The sequence below is a fragment of the Ovis canadensis genome, chromosome 24 (assembly GCF_042477335.2).
Source record: "Ovis canadensis isolate MfBH-ARS-UI-01 breed Bighorn chromosome 24, ARS-UI_OviCan_v2, whole genome shotgun sequence".
Classification (NCBI taxonomy): domain Eukaryota; kingdom Metazoa; phylum Chordata; class Mammalia; order Artiodactyla; family Bovidae; genus Ovis; species Ovis canadensis.
The window spans coordinates 37,793,209-37,811,426 of NC_091268.1; the positions used below are offsets into that span (position 1 = coordinate 37,793,209).

Sequence of the window (18,218 nt, forward strand, 5' to 3'; positions counted from 1 at the left end):
TCTTATGCTGCATCTTCACTGCTCCACTTGGGCGTTCTCTAGTTGCAGTGAGTGGGGGCTTCTCTTTGTTGCAGTGCCCAAGCTTCTCATTGCAGTGGCTTCTCTTGCTTTGGAGCACAAGCTCTAGGCACACAGGCTCCGTAGTTGCAGCTTGTGGGCTCTAGGGTGAGGACTCAGGAGTTGGGGTGCACAGGCTTTCGTTGCTCAGTTCCACAGCATGTGGATTCTTCTCAGACCAGGGATCGAACCCATTTCTCCGGCATTGGCAGGCAGACCGTCACTCACTGTACCACTAGGGAAATCTCAGTGTATTACTCTAATGATTGCATGGTGCGAGTGGGTGGTTCCTCCCCTGCTCTTTAGCACTTTCGCTCTTTGGCTGCATTTAGCTGTTGGCTGGATGGGCTAGACGCCAAGACAGCCCCCTCCGCAGATGTGGCTCTGGTGGGGATGGCTAGAAGGCGGGGGCTTCCCTCTCTACATGCCCTTCATCATTTAGTGACCCAGCCCAAGGTTTTTACAAGGCATTTGACTCGAAAGGGCAAGAATGAAAGTTGCCGGCCTGTTGAGCTTGACCTGGAAGTCACACAGTGTCACTTTCACCACATCATATTGGTCAAAACAAGCCATCAGCCAGTGCGGGTTGCTTATGGGAAGAGGGGAAAAGTCACATTTCAGAGGAACAGGCAGGGTGGTGTCAGCGGGAATGGCAGAGTAAAGATCTTTGAAATTTCCTCCAGAGAGCTTGTTTTTAAAAAAATTATCGAAACGTGTATAATATCATATAAGAAACAAATCGCCAGTCCAGGTTCGATATAGGATGCTTGGGGCTGGTGCACTGGGATGACCCAGAGGGATGGTATGGGGAGGGAGGTGGGAGAGGGGTTCAGGATGGGGAACACGCATATGCCCGTGGCGGATTCATGTTGATGTGTGGCAGAACCAATACAATATTGCAAAGTAAAATAAATAAATAAAGCAGTCAAGTGATAAAAAAATTTTTTTTAAGCGTATAAAAAGAAAAAATAATAATAAAATAAAAATGATTGAATTATTTATTTACTTTATTCGTTTGGGGTTGCGCTGGGTCTTTGCTGCGCACGGGCTTTCCTAGTTGCGGTGAGCAGGGGCTCCTCTTCATTGCAGTGTGCAGGCTTCTCATTGTGGTGGCTTCTCTTGTCGCTGTGCTCTGCGGGCACGTGGGCTTCAGTAGTTGCCGCACACGGGGTTTGTTGCTCCCTGACATGTGGAACCTTCTCAGGCCCAGGATCAAACCTGTGTCCCCTGCATTGGCAGACAGATTCATATCTACTGTATCACCAGGGAACCCCCCATGTGTGTGTGTTAGGTCACTTGAGTCATGTCTGACCTGTGTGACCCTAAGGACTATAGCCCGCCAGGCTCCTCGGTCCATGGGATTCTCCAGGCAAGAATACTGGAGTGGTTGCCATTTCCTTCTCCAGGGGTTAGGGTTAGGGTTAGGGTCTTCCTGACCCAGGGATCGAACCCATGTCTCTCATGTTTCCTGCAATGGCAGGCAGGTTCTTCATGAGGGAAGCCCCCAGGGAGCTTTAATTCAAGAAAAACCACTGAATTGCAATAAGAATAGGAAGCTTTGCCGTGTTTCACCTGGCTCTATTCCCATCCCCTTCTCTTCAACTCTGCAGTAGTCTTGAAGACCAGTAGGTTAGAACAGGATTGGATCTCATTCAAAGCCCCATTCTCACATTATTGCCAGTGTTTTACTCTAGAAAGCGCCCTTTGTACAACTTGTCTTTATTTGATCCGAATCAATGACCACCCAGCATGAGCAGCTTTTTATGCAGCGGTGTTAGTTAAAAAACCATCAATTTGACATTGCAGCTGCCTGAGCTAATAAGGGAATTACAATGGCACATTAAGTAGTATCTATTTAAGACAAATCGCAACAGTCCCTAAACTGAACTACAGATTCAACACAATCTCTGTCATAATTCCATCTGCATCACACATCCCCTTTTTTTTGCAGAAATTGGTAAGGCAATCCTAAAATTCAGATGGAAATACCAGGGACCCAGAAGCTGAAACAAACTTGAAAAGGAAGAAAAAAGTTGGAGGACTTAGGACTTCTCTACCTCAAAATACTACCAAGCTATAACACTCAAGAGAGTGTGATAGTTACAGATCAATGCATAGAGTCAGATGAAAACCAGGAACTAGAAAGTCAATGGGAGGTACCACAGTTCCCTCACAAACAGTCCCCTCTCTCTTTCTCCCCCCATCATCTGTCTCTGTCTTTGTCTCTATCTGGTTCTGTCCTCCCTTGAGCTGCCTTTTTCTGCAAGTCGTCTTCATTCTCCTCTCAGAGTGGCAGACATGAATGTGCTATTCACCCCACACCCCATCCCCTTGCTACACACACACTGCCCTGGGTTACATGCCCCCCAGTCTAAGGGACCAGCGAAGATGATTTCCCAGGTCCAGATTCCCAGGAGAGAGAATGTAATTGGCCCAACTGGGGCCAGGTACCCAGGTCTGTCTTATGTAATCAATGAAGTCCAGGAACTGGGGTCCTCAAGAACTGTTCTGCTCACTTAGAGTTCTACTAGAAGGGCTCTCTACTTTGCTAAGTGAGAAGTCGAGCTGAGGAACAACACAGGCTTCCTGATTCTCATCCTGGAGCACTTTCTACAACACCTGTTATCCTCCCTAACCCCTGGGGATGCTGCATACAGTTGTTCAAGTTGTGCACTGCACAACCCTAGTGGGGGGCACAATTACATTTTAGGCGTCCTAGATATGCATATTTGTTATGTCAGTTTCCTAAAGGTGGAAGTAAAAGAGTCTTGGAGAAGAGGATTTTTCTAATTTGAAAAAAATTTCTAGATAAAGTAGGGATGGCCCCACTTTCTCCTTTTGTCTTGGTTCCTTTGGAATATGGGAAGAAGGGGAGTGGGAAGAAGCCACCCCAGACCTTGGCTGCAAGATCTGACCTGTCCATTTCCCCACAGGTGGGCGCATCCTTGTTTGCCAGCAACGTTGGAAGTGGACATTTCGTTGGCCTGGCAGGATCAGGTGCTGCTGCGGGTCTTTCTGTAACTGCTTACGAGCTTAATGTAAGTATGTTTCCAGGGCAATGTCAGTTCAAGATTACCAAACAGGTGGATCCTGGGTGGGGGGCAGTTTTATGCACGCTCTGCTCTTCTAAATATAGAGTGGTGCTTTATGAAGGAACAAGCAGGAATCAGCAAGGGCACCCCTGGTTAGCAGAAGTCAATTTGATCTGCAGGTCATATTTCAGGCTTCTCCGTGTTTGCTTGATGCGAGTCCGCAAGGCAAATATGTGTGTGAAGAAGGCACGAGCCTCTTCTGTGCAGATGCAGAAGATACAAGGTTCTGTGGGAGTTGGGGGTGGAGGTATTTCTGTGTATTAGATATCAATTCAGTTCAGTCTCAGTTCGGTTGCTCAGTCATGTCCGACTCTTTGCGACCCCATGAATCACAGCACGCCAGGCCTCCCTGTCCATCACCATCTCCCAGAGTTCACTCAAACTCACGTCCATCGAGTCGGTGATGCCATCCAGCCATCTCATCCTCTGTTGTCCCCTTTTCTTCCTGCCCCCAATCCCTCCCAGCATCAGAGTCTTTTCCAATGAGTCAACACTTCACATGAGGTGGCCAAAGTACTGGAGTTTCAGCTTTAGCATCATTCCTTTCAAAGAACACTCAGGACTGATCTCCTTTAGAATGGACTGGTTGGATCTCCTGGCAGTCCAAGGGACTCTCAGGAGTCTTCTCCAACACCACAGTTCAAAAGCATCAGTTCTTCAGTGCTCAGCTTTCTTCACAGTCCAACTCTCACATCCCTACATGACCACTGGAAAAACCATAGCCTTGATATCAATTGCCCATCACAAAACTTATGTGGTTCCAGGGTTCTTGATCTTTTTGCCAGCCTGCAGATACTCAGGAGATAAGACACACTCTCTGTGTAGCAGGCTCATTCAGGATACGATTTTTACTGATTGGGAGAGGATGCACTTATTAATAGTGATCTTCATCTTCATAACAACTCATTTTTTTAATTGCTTACCCTGTACCATTGACTTAAGTACCCTACATACATCATCATATTATGGGATTCAATTACGGATTAGAACCAAACTGTCAAGATTCAAATCTGGGCTCTAAAACTTACAAGCTGTGTGACTTTAGGCAAATTACTTGACCTCTCTGAGCCTCATGTATAAAACAGAGAAAATAATGGTACCTTCCATATCGGGTCATTGTGAGGATTAAATGACTTCATGCTTGTAAAGCTTGCCCAGGAATGTCTGGAATATAATAAGTGCTCGGTAAGCATCGTCTTATTGATTCCCTTGCAACAACCCAGTGGCAGCGCTGTTACTGTCATTGCACAGGTGAGAAAAATGAGTCCCAGAGACCTGTGTAAACTCTCCCAGCATCACCAGCTATTCATCAGTATGGCCTGCCTGACCTCACAGCCTTGTTTTAACTCCTGCCCAAGGAGGGGAGGGAACACAAGGGGACAAAGTGGAATATGCAAGGTTTAGGAGACATAGCCCTGGGAGCCACTGCCCCACTTCATTCCCATGTTCTGTTTAAATATGGGGGTGTGATGGCCCAGGGAGGGTGAGTTACTCAGTAAGTAAGAGATGGAACCAGAGGCAGACCAGACCAGGTTCCATCCAGACATCAGGAAATCCAAGTCGTCACCACAACGTGGGCAGGAGCTGAGTCCTGATTCTGTTTTCTTGGGCAGGGCTTATTTTTCGTGCTGATGCTGTCCTGGATCTTCCTTCCAATCTACATCACTGGTCAGGTGAGTCTGAGGGGGTCCAGGTGCTATGGAATAGGAAGACCCTTAGGGAGTGTCAGCCCTGCTTTCATCCCTTCCCTCCCAGCAGCATCCCTCTGACCTGCCAGTGGACATCCGTTACACAGTCCCCAAGAGGTTGCAGCATTGGTGAGGGGTGACTCGTGTATTAATTAGGACAATTAGGAACACTGTCCTTAGCAGTTCCCACCTAGTAATGATGGGATATTTTGAGTAATGATGGGACATTTTGAGTAATGACATCAAAGATACATACGGGGTATTCAGAGGCTGGAAGAAATGTGGGCTAAAAAAAATGTTTTTTGAATGTCAAAACACAAAATCACAGTCTTTTCTGAATGTTTAAGCCATAACAGATTACTGCTTTCAACAAAGACAGACACACACACATGATTCAGTAATTTTTTTTCTTCCTTTCCACCTAAAACTATAATAATTGAGTTATTTCTGGCTGATGTGATATGTCAAAATTTTTATTACAAATTAGTAGTGCTTTAGACTTTTTGACCGAGGTAGTTAAAAAAAAAATCACTTCTGCTGTTATTGACAGCTTTCTGTCACACATACCCTCTCGACTTTAATCCTGTTTTAGATATTCTACTAGGCAGACCAAGATCACACAGTACCAGTGTTATTCATCAAGTAATAACTGATTTTAACTTTTATTATGCAAACTAAAAATATATACAAAGTAGAAAGAACTACTTAATGATCAGAAAAATCATTTAAAAATCACTCTGTACTGGAAGTAGTGCAATCTTATGCAAAGGCAGTGAGGTAGGAATAAAGAAATTATCTTGCTTGGAGATAATACTGAGTGTAAAAGCATGGCTTTTGGTCAATGGGGAGCCTGGGTCTGCCCAGCCCCTACATGGACAAAATCTCTAAGGCAGAATAACACTGACTAGACGTGAAGATCTCTAGATCAGTGGGTCTTTCTTGAGCATCTTGAATAGGAAGGAGTAGAGGATGGTGGAGATATAGGTCGGTTTAAAGGTAGGGTGGCCAGATATTTTTAGCTGATGGTTTCTATTTTCTCTGTGAAGTAGAAGATGGTGTCATTTGCTGAGAGTGAGGAAGGCACTTGTGTGGTCAAAGGTTAAGAAGAGGCATGAAGAACTGAAATGATTGCTGTGGTTTGTAATAGAGAAACCTGGGGACTACCACAGTATCACTGATTGGGGGGCTGGGTATCTGTACTGTGAATGTCATGCCGTGAAAAGGGCTGAAATTGACGGAGTCGTGCTGCTGTGGAAGGATCTCCAGGCTTTATTGCTCAATAAAAAATTCCTGTGGCTCCAGATGTTCTTTGGTCAACATTTTATTCAAAGGGGAGATGAAGCTGATGTTAGATAATAAATGCCACAGTGCTGAGGAGCAATAAAAAGCTACCCAATCCATTTCTATTGGGCAATAAAATAAACACAGAAAAGTGATAAGGCACAAATGTGGTGCTTAACAAATTACTGTAAAACGAATTCCCAGATCGAGTCACAAAGTGTAATACCCTCCCTCACGTGCCTTTACCAGATATCAGTGTCTTCCTTTCTTTGTGAATTTCACTGAACTCACTCCCTTACTTTTCTTTACCGTTTTAATTGTGCACACCTAAAAAATATGGTTTAATTTTCCTTTTTTGGAATGAAATATAGTACTTGGAGTCATGGGTAACATTCTTTCCTTGCGTGTACCTGGTTAATTTCCATTGCTATGTAATATCCCGGAGTATGATTATATTCCAATATATTTGTCTCTCCTTTTGTTCACAAGCATTTAGGTTGTTCCTAATGTTAGCCTAGAGGAGAATGTGGCAACCCACTCCAGTAGTCTTGCCTGGAGAATCCCCATGGACAGAGGAGCCTGGGGGGCTAAGCCGTACATGGGGTCGCAGAGTGAGACATGACAGAGAGACTAAGCACAGCACAGCACAGTGTCAGCCTGTGACGGGCGGTTTTGCTGATAACGTTTTTACAGATCACTTATTTATTTTTGGTTGTGCTGGGTCTGCGTTGCTGCACGTGGGCTTTCTCTAGTTGCACTGAGTGGGGCTTGTTCTTCGCTACAGTGCATGGGCTTCTCATTGCAGTGTCTTCTCTTGTTGCAGGCCACAGGCTTTAGAGTGCAGGCTTAGTAATTGGGGTGCATAGACTTAGCTGCCTCCCGGCATGTGGGGTCTTCCCAGACCACGAACCCATGTCCCCTGTGATGGCAGGTGGATTCTTAACCACTGGGCCACCAGGGAAGTCCTGGTGACGTTTTTATACAAGTGCCCTGATGAAACATAAACATCATGTTTATGGGGAAAAATCTAACTATAGGTGGGATTTCTGGGTCATTGGATGTGTTTATCAAGTTTGGTTAGACATTGCCAAATTTCCTCCCAGAGTAGCTCTATCAGTTTATACCCCCAGCAGCAGGGCGTGCAAATTCCCTTTGCGCCATTGCTCTACGTCCTTGCCAATACTTGGTATTTTCCAGCTTTAAAATTCTTGCCAATTTGGTGACTGTGTAGTTTTCTCCCTGTGCTTTCCATTGACAAATCTGTTTATATATTTTCTGGCCGTTCAGATGTCCTCTTTGGGAAAGTAACATGTCTAGGACTTTTGCCAGCTTTTCTCTTATGTTCTACAGTTTCTTCTTATTGATAGAAGTTCTTTGCACATTCTGGAAACAAGCTGATTACCTGTATTGCAAGTATCTTTGCCCCCTACTCTGTGGTTTGCCTTTTAACTCTTAATGGCATTTTTGGATAAACAGATCTTTTTAAAAGCTATTTTATTCAAGTATGGTTGATTTACAACATTGTGTTCATCTCTGCTGTACAACAAATTGATGCAGTTATACACACACACATATATATATATTCGTTTTCATATTCCTTTCCATTACGGTTTATCATAGGATGTTGAATGTAGTTCCCTGTGCTATGCAGGGGGACCTTGTTGTTTATCCATCCTACAGATGAGTTTGCATCTGCTAACCCAAATTCCCTCCCCCGCTCCTCACCCTCTTTGCAGCCACAAGCCTGTTCTCTGTCAAGTCTATTTCTGTTTTGTACATAAGTTCGTTTATGTCGTATTTTAGATATCGAATATGTCCTACAATATTTGTTCTCTCCCTGACTTCACTGAGTATGCTCATCTCTAGGTGCATACATGTTGCCACAAATGGTATTATTTCATTCTTTTTTATGACTGTGTGATATTCCATTGCATACATATATCACATCTTCTTTATCCATTTGTTTGTCGATGGACGTCTAGCTTGCTTCCATGTCTTGACTGTTTTAAATAATACTGCTGTGAACATGGGTTGCATGTGTCTTTTTGAATTTTAATTTTTTCTGACATACATGCCCAGGAGTGGGGTTGCTGGATTATACAATAACTCTATGTTTAGTTTTCTAAGGAAACTCCACTTCCTTTGTGGCTCAGCTGGTAAAGAATCTGCCTGCAATGCAGGAGACCTGAGTTCGATCCGTGGGTTGGGAAGATACCCTGGAGAAGGGAAAGGCTACCCACTCCAGTATTCTGGACTGGAGAATCCCATGGACCTCGATTCCATGGGGTCACAAAGAATCAGACACAACTGAGCAACTTTCACTTACTCAAGGAAACTCCGTGCTGTTTTGCATAGTGAGTGTACCAATTTACATTGTCATCAATAGTGTAAGAGGGTTCTCTTTAACAGATCTTAATTTTAATGTTGTTCCATTTACCATTTTTCCTTAATTACTGCCTTTTATATCTTATTTTAAAAATATTTTCCTATTCAAAGGTCAGAAAGATATTCTCCTATATTACCATCTAGAACTTTTCATTTTTAAGTCAATTACCCACCTAGGATTGACTTTTGTATACCATGTTTTGAGACTAGGATAACACTAATTTTATCCATCAAGAAAATTACAGACCAATTTTACTTTTGAATACAGAAAATGACTCCTACTCTTTAGAGATCCACCCTGCTCTCCAGCCACAGTATACTCCTGTCAGCTCATTCATTTATTCGTTCTTTGAAGAGGGATTTATTGAGCTGTATGAGAACTGTATTCCAGACAGTATTTAACAGTTCCTCATCCTCATCAGGCTCTCTGCATCACCAGCCTCATGCAAAACTTTCCCCTCTTTTGTAAAGTTGTCCTTCTCCTCTGTGGTTCGGTCAGCTCCTATCATCTGTCCAGTTCCTACTTGAAGCAGCTCTTCCTCCAGGAGGCCCTGTCTGGAGGGCTAGCCTTTCTGGTTAGGTTAAGTCTCCTTCATTTGCCATCGTGGCTGCTTTGTATTTCTTGTGTGATTATCAAATTAATACGCCTCTCCCATTAGACTGTGTCTCTCCCACTATATGTTCTCAACATTGGCAGTGGTGACATTTGGGGCAAGCTAATTCTCTTTTTTAAAATATCTATTCATTTGACTGTGTTGGTCTTAGTTGCCACACATGGGATCTAGTTCCCTGACCAGAGACTGAACCCAGGCCCCCTGCATTGAGAACGCAGAGTCTTGACTAATGGAACACCGAGGAAGTCCCTGGACTGGGATAATTCTTTGCTGTGTGTGTGTATACGCATGTGTGAGGGGTGGTCTGTGTATTTTAGGATGTTTTTTCAGCATCCCCTATCTCTATCCACTAGATGACAATTAGTGTTAGTATTATTTGCTGAGTCGTGCCCGACTCTTTGCGATCCCATGAACTGCGGCCCACCAGGCTCCTCTGTCCATGAGATTTTCCAGGCAAGGATACTGGAGTGGGGTTGCCATTTCCTTCTCCAGGGGATCTTCCCAATCTAGGGCTCGAACCTGGATCTCCTGCGCACGCAGCAGCAAAGACCCAGGGCAGCCAAAAGTAAATAAACAGTGTCTGATACATAGTGGATACTTGAAAAATATTTGTTGAAGCTACTCAGTAGCAGGGTCCATGATTTCAGAAGGAATCAAAAGGCAGGATGAGCGGACATTCAAAAGAAGAGGCACCATTTATGGACTAAAAATCTCAGTCAAGTGTCAAAGCCAGGGTCATCAGGCTGAGCAAATGAGATGGTGGCATTGATGAAAACTTTGGGGATTGGAGGTGAATGGAGTCCTGGAGGTGATGAGGTTTGGATGCTGGCCAGAGAAATGAGTTGTTGAGGTGGAAATGCCTGTCTGTTGTTGGGGCTAAGACACTGTACAAGGTGTCCCATGTAGGTTCTCTGCACTGTCCTTGAAACTGCTTCCAGACTGGAGGGAAGCCTAGAAAGAGGGCAAGACCACAAAGGAGCTGAAATTCTCATTGGCTGCTGAACAGGGTGCTGGGGAGTATTGGGGTGAGCGGAGGTTGCTGTGGCTGATGGCATGGCTTTCCAAGGAAGAGGGAGGGGTTTCCCATGAGGACAGAGTGTGGCGGTCTGGATCTGATTCAAGGGAGAGTAAAACAGATGCTGACGTCCCCTCGCCACCCTCCATCCTCAGGAGATGAGGAGCCACCTGAGCATGGAGCACAGGAGGTCCTCTCTCAGGGCAGCTGTCATTGGCTGAGTTTATTTCCTGTTAACGTTCACCCAGCAACACTCGTAGGGTGGTTCCTGTGTCAACAGTCATTCACATCTCTGTCTCTCAACCTTGTTTCCTGGCAAATTGCCTTCTCAGCCACTTTACGATAAACAGCCTGGGCTCTGCCTCCCATCTGTCAGCTAGAGCCACATTTCTCCCCAGAGTTTGATTTCTAGATACCAGTGCCACTCGCTTTCTGATGCCTTTCATGCCTCCTTCCTCTCTTAGCTCATTAGAAACTTCCCGCATGTAGCAGGCTGTGCAGCTCTCTGTAGATCGAAATGGAGGTCAATTGATAATAAAGGCTGTCAGCCAAGGATAGGAATGTCACTCTCCAGCGAGACCGGCTGATGGTTGTCATCACAGACCAGAGAGTGATGCCGCTTGAGCATCCTTGGTCCACTTATCTGAATGGGCCGAAGCTTTCATGCTCTCTCTCTAATTAGCTCTGACACCATCACCAGAGGGCTTCCCAGGTGGCTCAGTAGTAAAGAATCTGCCTGCCAAGCAGGAGATGTCGGTTTGATCCCTGAGGTAGGAAGATCCCCTGGAGAAGGAGATGGCAACCCACTCCAGTATTCTTGCTTGGGAAATCCCATGAACAGAGGAGTCTGGTGGGCTACAGTCCATGGGGTCGCAAAAGAGTCGGACACCACTTAGCAACTAATGAACAACAATAAACTGTCAGCAAGAGTGTGTCCATTCAGTACGGTTTGATTGAATCCCTCTGTGTGTTATTCCCTGATAGTGTCAGACTTTAGTGCCATGTGTTTCAGGAAAAACCCGTTTGCCTTGCAACAAATCAGAAGGTTGAGATAATTCACCGGGGTCAGAATCCCTAAATGCCCTTTCAGGGATGGGGGAGGGAAGAGATACTTTTCAAGTTTTTAAAATTTTAAGGTGTTCATTTATTTACTTCTATGGGCTTCTCTGGTGGCTCAGTTGGTAGAGAATCTGCCTGCGATGCGGGAGACCTGGGTTTGGGTTGGGACGATCCCTTGGAGGAGGGCATGGCAACCCACTCGAGTGTTCTTGTCTGGAGAATCCCCATGGACAGAGGAGCCTGGCGGGGTGCAGTCGATGGGGTCACAAAGAGTCGGACACAACTGAGTGACTAAGCGCATACATATTTACTTCTAGAGTTCAATTTTTTGGCCAGTATTTTATTATGAAAAGATTTTCAAACATACATTAATGTTGAAGTAATTTTACACTGTACACCCTTATAGTCTTGAATATCCAGGTTCTACTATTAACAATTTGTCATTCTGTTTTTTTTTTAATTTATTAATTTGGCTGCATTGGGTCTTCGTTGTGGCAGGCAGGATCTTTAGTTGCAGCGTGCAAACCCTTAACTGTGGCGTGTGGGACAGGGGATTTCCCAGACCAGGGATCGAACCCAGGTCCACTGAGTAGCCACCTGAGCACCAGGGACTTCTCAGTTTATCATTCTTAAATCAAGTCTGGCCATCTGCTTTCTCCCAGTCTCCCCTCCCAGCTTCTGCCTTCACATCTGACCTTGGGATGGATGGCTGGCTGTCTGTTAGCTCATGTTTGGGTACCCATTAGTCTCCTCCCTGGGTTGGACTAGGAAACATCCAAGCAGCAGCAGCCTGGAAGAGGGGCTGCAAACATTTCTGTGAATATCATCAGCACTCTGTCCTTCTCCATCTGAGATCTAGGATCTCATGGAAGGAAAGTTTTTCATTTGAGGTTATTTTGTTCAGACACAGTATCCTCTGAACCCAAGTCTGGGGGTACAGTGAGGGGATTGGGAAACAACAAGCCATCCTCCAAGGAAAGTATCACCCAAATAATGGTTCTCATCAGCATGACCCAGCCCCTGGGGTGCCCCATATGGCAAGGACACCCAGCCTGGGACCACCCATCTGGACCGTGGGCAAGCCGCTCACTCAGTGCTGCCCTGGTCTCTCTGCTGTCTCAAGAATGTGCATGTTTTGCTTTTAGGAGTCTGTGTTCCTGGTAACCTGGTTAACAGTTTAGGGCAATTTCCCCAAAGTTTAGAGCAAGGACAAATGGAGATTCTTGAGATGATTTTATGCATTGGATATGGAGCCAAAGACACGGAATCATCTAGTGAAGTTATTGCCTCCTCCACTGTCTTCAGTGAGCTCAAGGGTAATGTCTCATGTTGGTGTTAGTGTGCTCTTAACATCTGTCCAACACTTTTCTGATGACTTTTTTTTCAAAGAGTAGGTTCTGGGCCCAGGGTTTTTGGTGTGCAAGAGGAAGGCGCCAGAATGAATAGAACATAAATGAGTTATTTTATTATCAATGTGTATATTTTTGCAGGCTTCCTTGAGTTTAGGATTGATTATTCAATTTTACAGTAGTGATTTGCATTGTTATTTATAGATGTGAGTGTGTGTATATGTGTTCAGTTGTGTCTGATTCCTTGCGACCCCATGGACTGTAGCCCACCAGACTCCTCTGTCCATGGGATTCTCTAGGCAAGAATAAAGAATACTGGAGTGGGGTGCCATTTCCTTCTCTTTTTAGATGTTTCAGTTCAGTCGGTTCAGTTCAGTCGCTCAGTCGTGTCCAACTCGTTGCGACCCCATGAATCGCAAAACGCCAGGCCTCCCTGTCCATCACCAACTCCCAGAGTTCACTCAGACTCATGTCCATCGAGTCAGTGATGCCATCCAGCCATCTCATCCTGGGTCGTCCCCTTCTCCTCCTGCCCCCAATCCCTCCCAGCATCAGAGTCTTTTCCAATGCGTCAAATCTTCATATGAGGTGGCCAAAGTACTGGAGTTTCAGCTTCAGCATCATTCCTTCCAAAGAAATGCCAGGGCTGATCTCCTTCAGAATAGATTGGTTGGATCTCCTGGCAGTCCAAGGGACTCTCAAGAGTCTTCTCCAACACCATAGTTCAAAAATCAATTCTTCAGTGCTCAGCTTTCTTCACAGTCCAACTCTCACATCCACACATGACCACTGGAAAAACCATAGCCTTGACTAGACAGACCTTAGTTGGCAAAGTATGTCTCTGCTTTTGAATATGCTGTCTAGGTTGGTCATAACTTTTCTTCCAAGGAGTAAGCCTCTTTTAATTTCATGGCTGCAGTCACCATCTGCAGTGATTTTGGAGCCTCCCAAAATAAAGTCTGACACTGTTTCCACTGTTTCCCCATCTATTTCCCATGAAGTGATGGGACCAGATGCCATGATCTTCGTTTTCTGAATGTTGAGCTTTAAGCCAACTTTTTCACTCACCACTTTCACTTTCATCAACAGGCTTTTTAGTTCCTCCTCACTTTCTGCCATAAGGGTGGTGTCATCTGCATATCTGAGGTTATTGATATTTCTCCCAGCAATCTTGATTCCAGCTTGTGCTTCTTTCAGTCCAGCGTTTCTCATGATGTACTCTGCATAGAAGTTAAATAAGCAGGGAGACAATATACAGCCTTGACGTACTTCTTTTCCTATATGGAACCAGTCTGTTGTTCCGTGTCCAGTACTAACTGTTGCTTCCTGACCTGCATACAGATTTCTCAAGAGGCGGGTCAGGTGGTCTGGTATTCCCATCTCTTGCAGAATTTTCCACAGTTTATTGTGATCCACACAGTCAAAGGCTTTGGCATAGTCAATAAAGCAGAAATAGATGTTTTTCTGGAACTCTCTTGCTTTTTCCACGATCCAGCAGATGTTGGCAACCTGATCTCTGGTTCCTCTGCCTTTTCTAAAACCAGCTTGAACATCAGGAAGTTCACGATTCATGTATTGCTGAAGCCTGGCTTGGAGAATGTTGAGCATTGCTTTACTAGCATATGAGATGAGTGCAATTGTGTGGTAGTTTGAGCATTCTTTGGCATTGCCTTTCTTTGGGATTGGAATGAAAACTGACCTTTAGATGTTTATTTAAATGTAAACATGATAAAACTATTGTCCTTCAATTTAAAAAATAGATAAATATAAAAAAATAAACATGAGTTGGTTTAAAGAAAAACATTGTTTTATAGAACATTTATAAGTTTTATAAAATAACATTAATAACACAGATGGCAAAAATTGGGATAGGATATACATTTGGCATATATGATAGTTAAGTACATAGCTCTTCACAGAACCCCAGTTCATTCTCACCCCACCCTTTGGTCCCCATTTTCTCCTCCATCTTAAGTCTCCCACTGAGAATCGCAAGAAGACCATCTGTGCTTCTGAGTTTGGGGAGGAGGTGGCGGGAAGGGCTGCTGGGTGGCAAAAGCTCAGCTCTGGTCCCCAGGTCACCACAATGCCGGAATACCTACGGAAACGTTTTGGTGGCAACAGGATTCCCATCATCCTCGCTGTGCTCTACCTGTTTATCTACATCTTCACCAAGATCTCGGTAAGATGGGGACGCAGCAGGTGAGACGCTCGTTACAGCTCATTGCTGGTGGCATCCGCTGCCCATCCACATTCTTCTCTTATTGAGGAAGCTTCTGGGAGGTTCTAGGAAGATGGGAGGGGTGGGGGCAAAGGGCAAGCAGGGGCGGAAGAAGTACAGGGAAAAGGTGGAGAGGACTCCTCCCCCGTCTCCTGCCAAAGCTTCTTCAGCAACATCTCAGGATGGCACCTGACACTCAATGGGACTCTGAGAGCCTGGGGGTGAGTCTGCCATTTTCCTCCTGGGATCAGGCAGTTATCAGCTGTGAGTCACGTGTGCTGACAGTCATTCAACCTGCCCCACCCTGACCTTTGGATAGGCAGATCTCCTGGAAAGCGGCCAAGAACAGATGCTTGGCAATCTCCAGGAGGTGCGGCTCAGCCTGACTCACAAGGATGCCATCTTCTCTTCAATCTGGAACTGGGGGAGACCTTGTCCGGTGTGAGGTGGCGTAGGGCAGGGTATAGGAATTCCATTCAATTCAAACAACAATAACTGACTCTCTGCCAGCTCCAGATGTGAAAGAAAGACTTAGAAGGACAACACTTGCTCTTATCCTGGTGGGAATCTACAGACATGGGGAAGCCTTCCCAAGGGAAGTTACGTGTGAGAAAGATGCTGAGAAGATATAGAGAAAGAGGAATTGGCATTCCAGATGGATGGACAGAACAAGCAAGTTTGACTTGTTAGGGAAACAGGTTGTGTTTCAGCATGCCTGAGGGACTGGGAGCATGAAGTGAGTAAAGGAAATGAAATCAAGTGGCAGAAAAAAAAAAAAAAAAGAAATCAAGTGGCAGGCAAACTGGGAAGCACCTGGCATAGAGCTCTAACTTATTTGGACATTATCTGAGGGGCTCTTCAGAGTCCCTTGGACAGAAGGAGATCAAACTAGTCAATCCTCAAGGAATATTCATTGGGAAGACTGATGGTGAAGCTGAAGTGTCAACACTTTGGCCACCTGATGCAAAGAGCCAACTCATTGGAAAAGACCCTGATATTGGGAAAGATTGAGAGCAGGAGGAGAAGTGGGCAACAGAGGATGAGATAGTTAAATGGCATCACTGACTCAATGGACATGAGTTTGAGCAAACTCTGGAAGATAGTGAAGGACAGGGAAGCCTGGTGTGCTGCAGTTCGTGGGGTTGCAAAGAGTCGGATACAACTCAGCAATTGAACAACAATCTTAGGGGCAAAAAGGGAGCCACTGAAAAGTCTGGATGAGGAAGAGAGGATGAGATGATCATGATGGTATTTGATAAGGCTGCAGTGTGGAGGATGGAACGTAGGCAGATCAAGAAGAGAAGCAGGAAGGCCACTGAGGAGTTGTATTAGCCTAGTGAAGGGATCTCAAACATAATCACCTATAAGGCTCCCATTTGAGACCCTTGATCTGGGAAGAGATGGGTGAAGAAAGGACAACATATGATGTTTCTGTGTTTCTCAGAATCAAGGCTAAGGCCTGAACCTGGGGAAACTGTGCTAAAATGTCCATTCATTCATACACCCATCAACTTCTCTCTAGGTTGACATGTATGCAGGCGCCATCTTCATTCAGCAGTCTCTGCATGTGAATCTCTACTTGGCAATAGTCGGGCTGCTGGCTGTCACAGCTCTATACACCATTGCAGGTATGACTGGACAAGGGGCGATGCTGGGAGAGGTGGTGGGCAAGGGCTGTGGTCCCTCCAGGTCCCTTTTCCTGGCTGGTCTTCTGATATTCCAGTATGCTAAGACCTTGTTTTCATGAACTCTCAATCTGTTACCCTGGAAGATATGATTTCTCTTGGCCATTGTCCAAAGGAAAAAGATTGTCTGATGGAAGGGATGTACCATACCTGCATAAAGCTATTTTCCATTTATTTCTTTAAGAACTTTTCCTTCAGTTCAGTTCAGTTCAGTCGCTCAGTCGTGTCTGACTCTTTGCAACCCCATGAATCGCAGCACGCCAGGCCTCCCTGTCCATCACCAACTCCCGGAGTTCACTCAGACTCATGTCCATCGGGTCAGTGATGCCATCCAGCCATCTCATCCTCGGTCGTCCCCTTCTCCTCCTGCCCCCAATCCCTCCCGGGATCAAAGTCTTTTCCAATGAGTCAACTCTTTGCATGAGGTGGCCAAAGTACTGGAGTTTCAGCTTAGCGTCATTCCTTCCAAAGAAATCCCAGGGCTGATCTCCTTCAGAATGGACTAGTTGGATCACCTTGCAATCCAAGGAACTCTCAAGAGTCTTCTCCAACACCACAGTTCAAAAGCATCAATTCTTTGGCGCTCAGCTTTCTTCACAGTCTAACTCTCACATCCATACATGACTACTGGAAAAACCATAGCCTTGACTAAGACGGACCTTAGTTGGGAAAGTAATGTCTCTGCTTTTGAATATGCTATCTAGGTTGGTCATAACTTTTTCTTCCAAGGAGTAAGCGTCTTTTAATTTCATGGCTGGAGTCACCATCTGCAGTGATTTTCCTTAGAACCTACTAAATGCTGAGCAGGTGTATTCAGAAGAACTATGCACAGCTGGACCACAAACCACTGCAATTTTGGAGCCTGAGGCTCATCTTTTCCCCTAAGACTTGCATCCCAGAAGAGTGGCTGGTGGGGAGCAGAGCCTTGATATGTACCTGCTTCTTCTTTTTTACAATATTTATTTATCTGACCGTGCTGGGTCTTCGCTATTGCACACAGGCTTTCTCTAGTTGTGGTCACTCTCCAGTTTCAGTGCATGGGCTTCTCATTGTGATGGCTTCTCTCATTGTGGAGCAAAGGCTCCAGGGTGAGAGGGCTTCAGAAGCTGTGGCACACGGGCTTATGCTCTGCAGCATGTGGGATCTTCCTGGACCAGGGATTGAACCTGTGTTCTCTGCACTGGCAGGCAGATTCTTATCCACTGGGCCAGCAGGGAAGTCCTAGACTGGGCTTCTTAAAGAAGCACAGTAGTCTTAGGACAACACAAGAACAAGAGCAGGGGCTGCAGGGGCCTCTTGAGGCCCAGGCTTGAAGCTCCATAATATCCCCCTCCCCCATATCTATTGGCTAAAGCAAGCCATTTGGCCAAGCCACATTTAAGAGGAAGAGAAATCAATTTCACCTCAATATGAAAGGAGCAGCAAAGCTACACGACAGAATTGGCAGGCACATGAAAAATGGGCACTGTTGTGGCCATCTTTGCAGAGTCGACACTAAGACCTCTGTCCTATCAAGTCTTGAATTTCAAAGTTTCCTCTGGCACCACCAGAGTAACTCCTCTCCATCAGAGTACCTGACTATCACCTCTGTGCTTATCTCCCCTCTAGGTGGCCTGGCAGCTGTGATCTATACAGATGCTCTACAGACTCTGATCATGCTCATAGGAGCACTCATCCTGATGGGCTACAGTAAGTGGGGTCCCAGGGTCATTTGGGTGGATGACAGCACCTCTCTCAAGAAGGGACATCTGCTTTCTTCACAATTTCAAACC

General features: G+C 45.4%; 1 protein-coding gene across 2 annotated transcripts in view; it reads left to right on the top strand.

Annotated features, from left to right (window-relative positions):
- Positions 1–18,218, top strand: part of SLC5A11 (solute carrier family 5 member 11) — a 57,717-nt gene that overhangs the window by 16,613 nt on the left and 22,886 nt on the right. For both annotated transcript variants that reach the window (XM_069570381.1, XM_069570382.1), the window contains 5 exons: positions 2,991–3,095; positions 4,763–4,822; positions 14,618–14,722; positions 16,284–16,389; positions 18,055–18,135. In XM_069570381.1, coding sequence (XP_069426482.1) covers positions 2,991–3,095; positions 4,763–4,822; positions 14,618–14,722; positions 16,284–16,389; positions 18,055–18,135 — 457 coding nt within the window. The remainder of the gene's footprint in view (positions 1–2,990; positions 3,096–4,762; positions 4,823–14,617; positions 14,723–16,283; positions 16,390–18,054; positions 18,136–18,218) is intronic.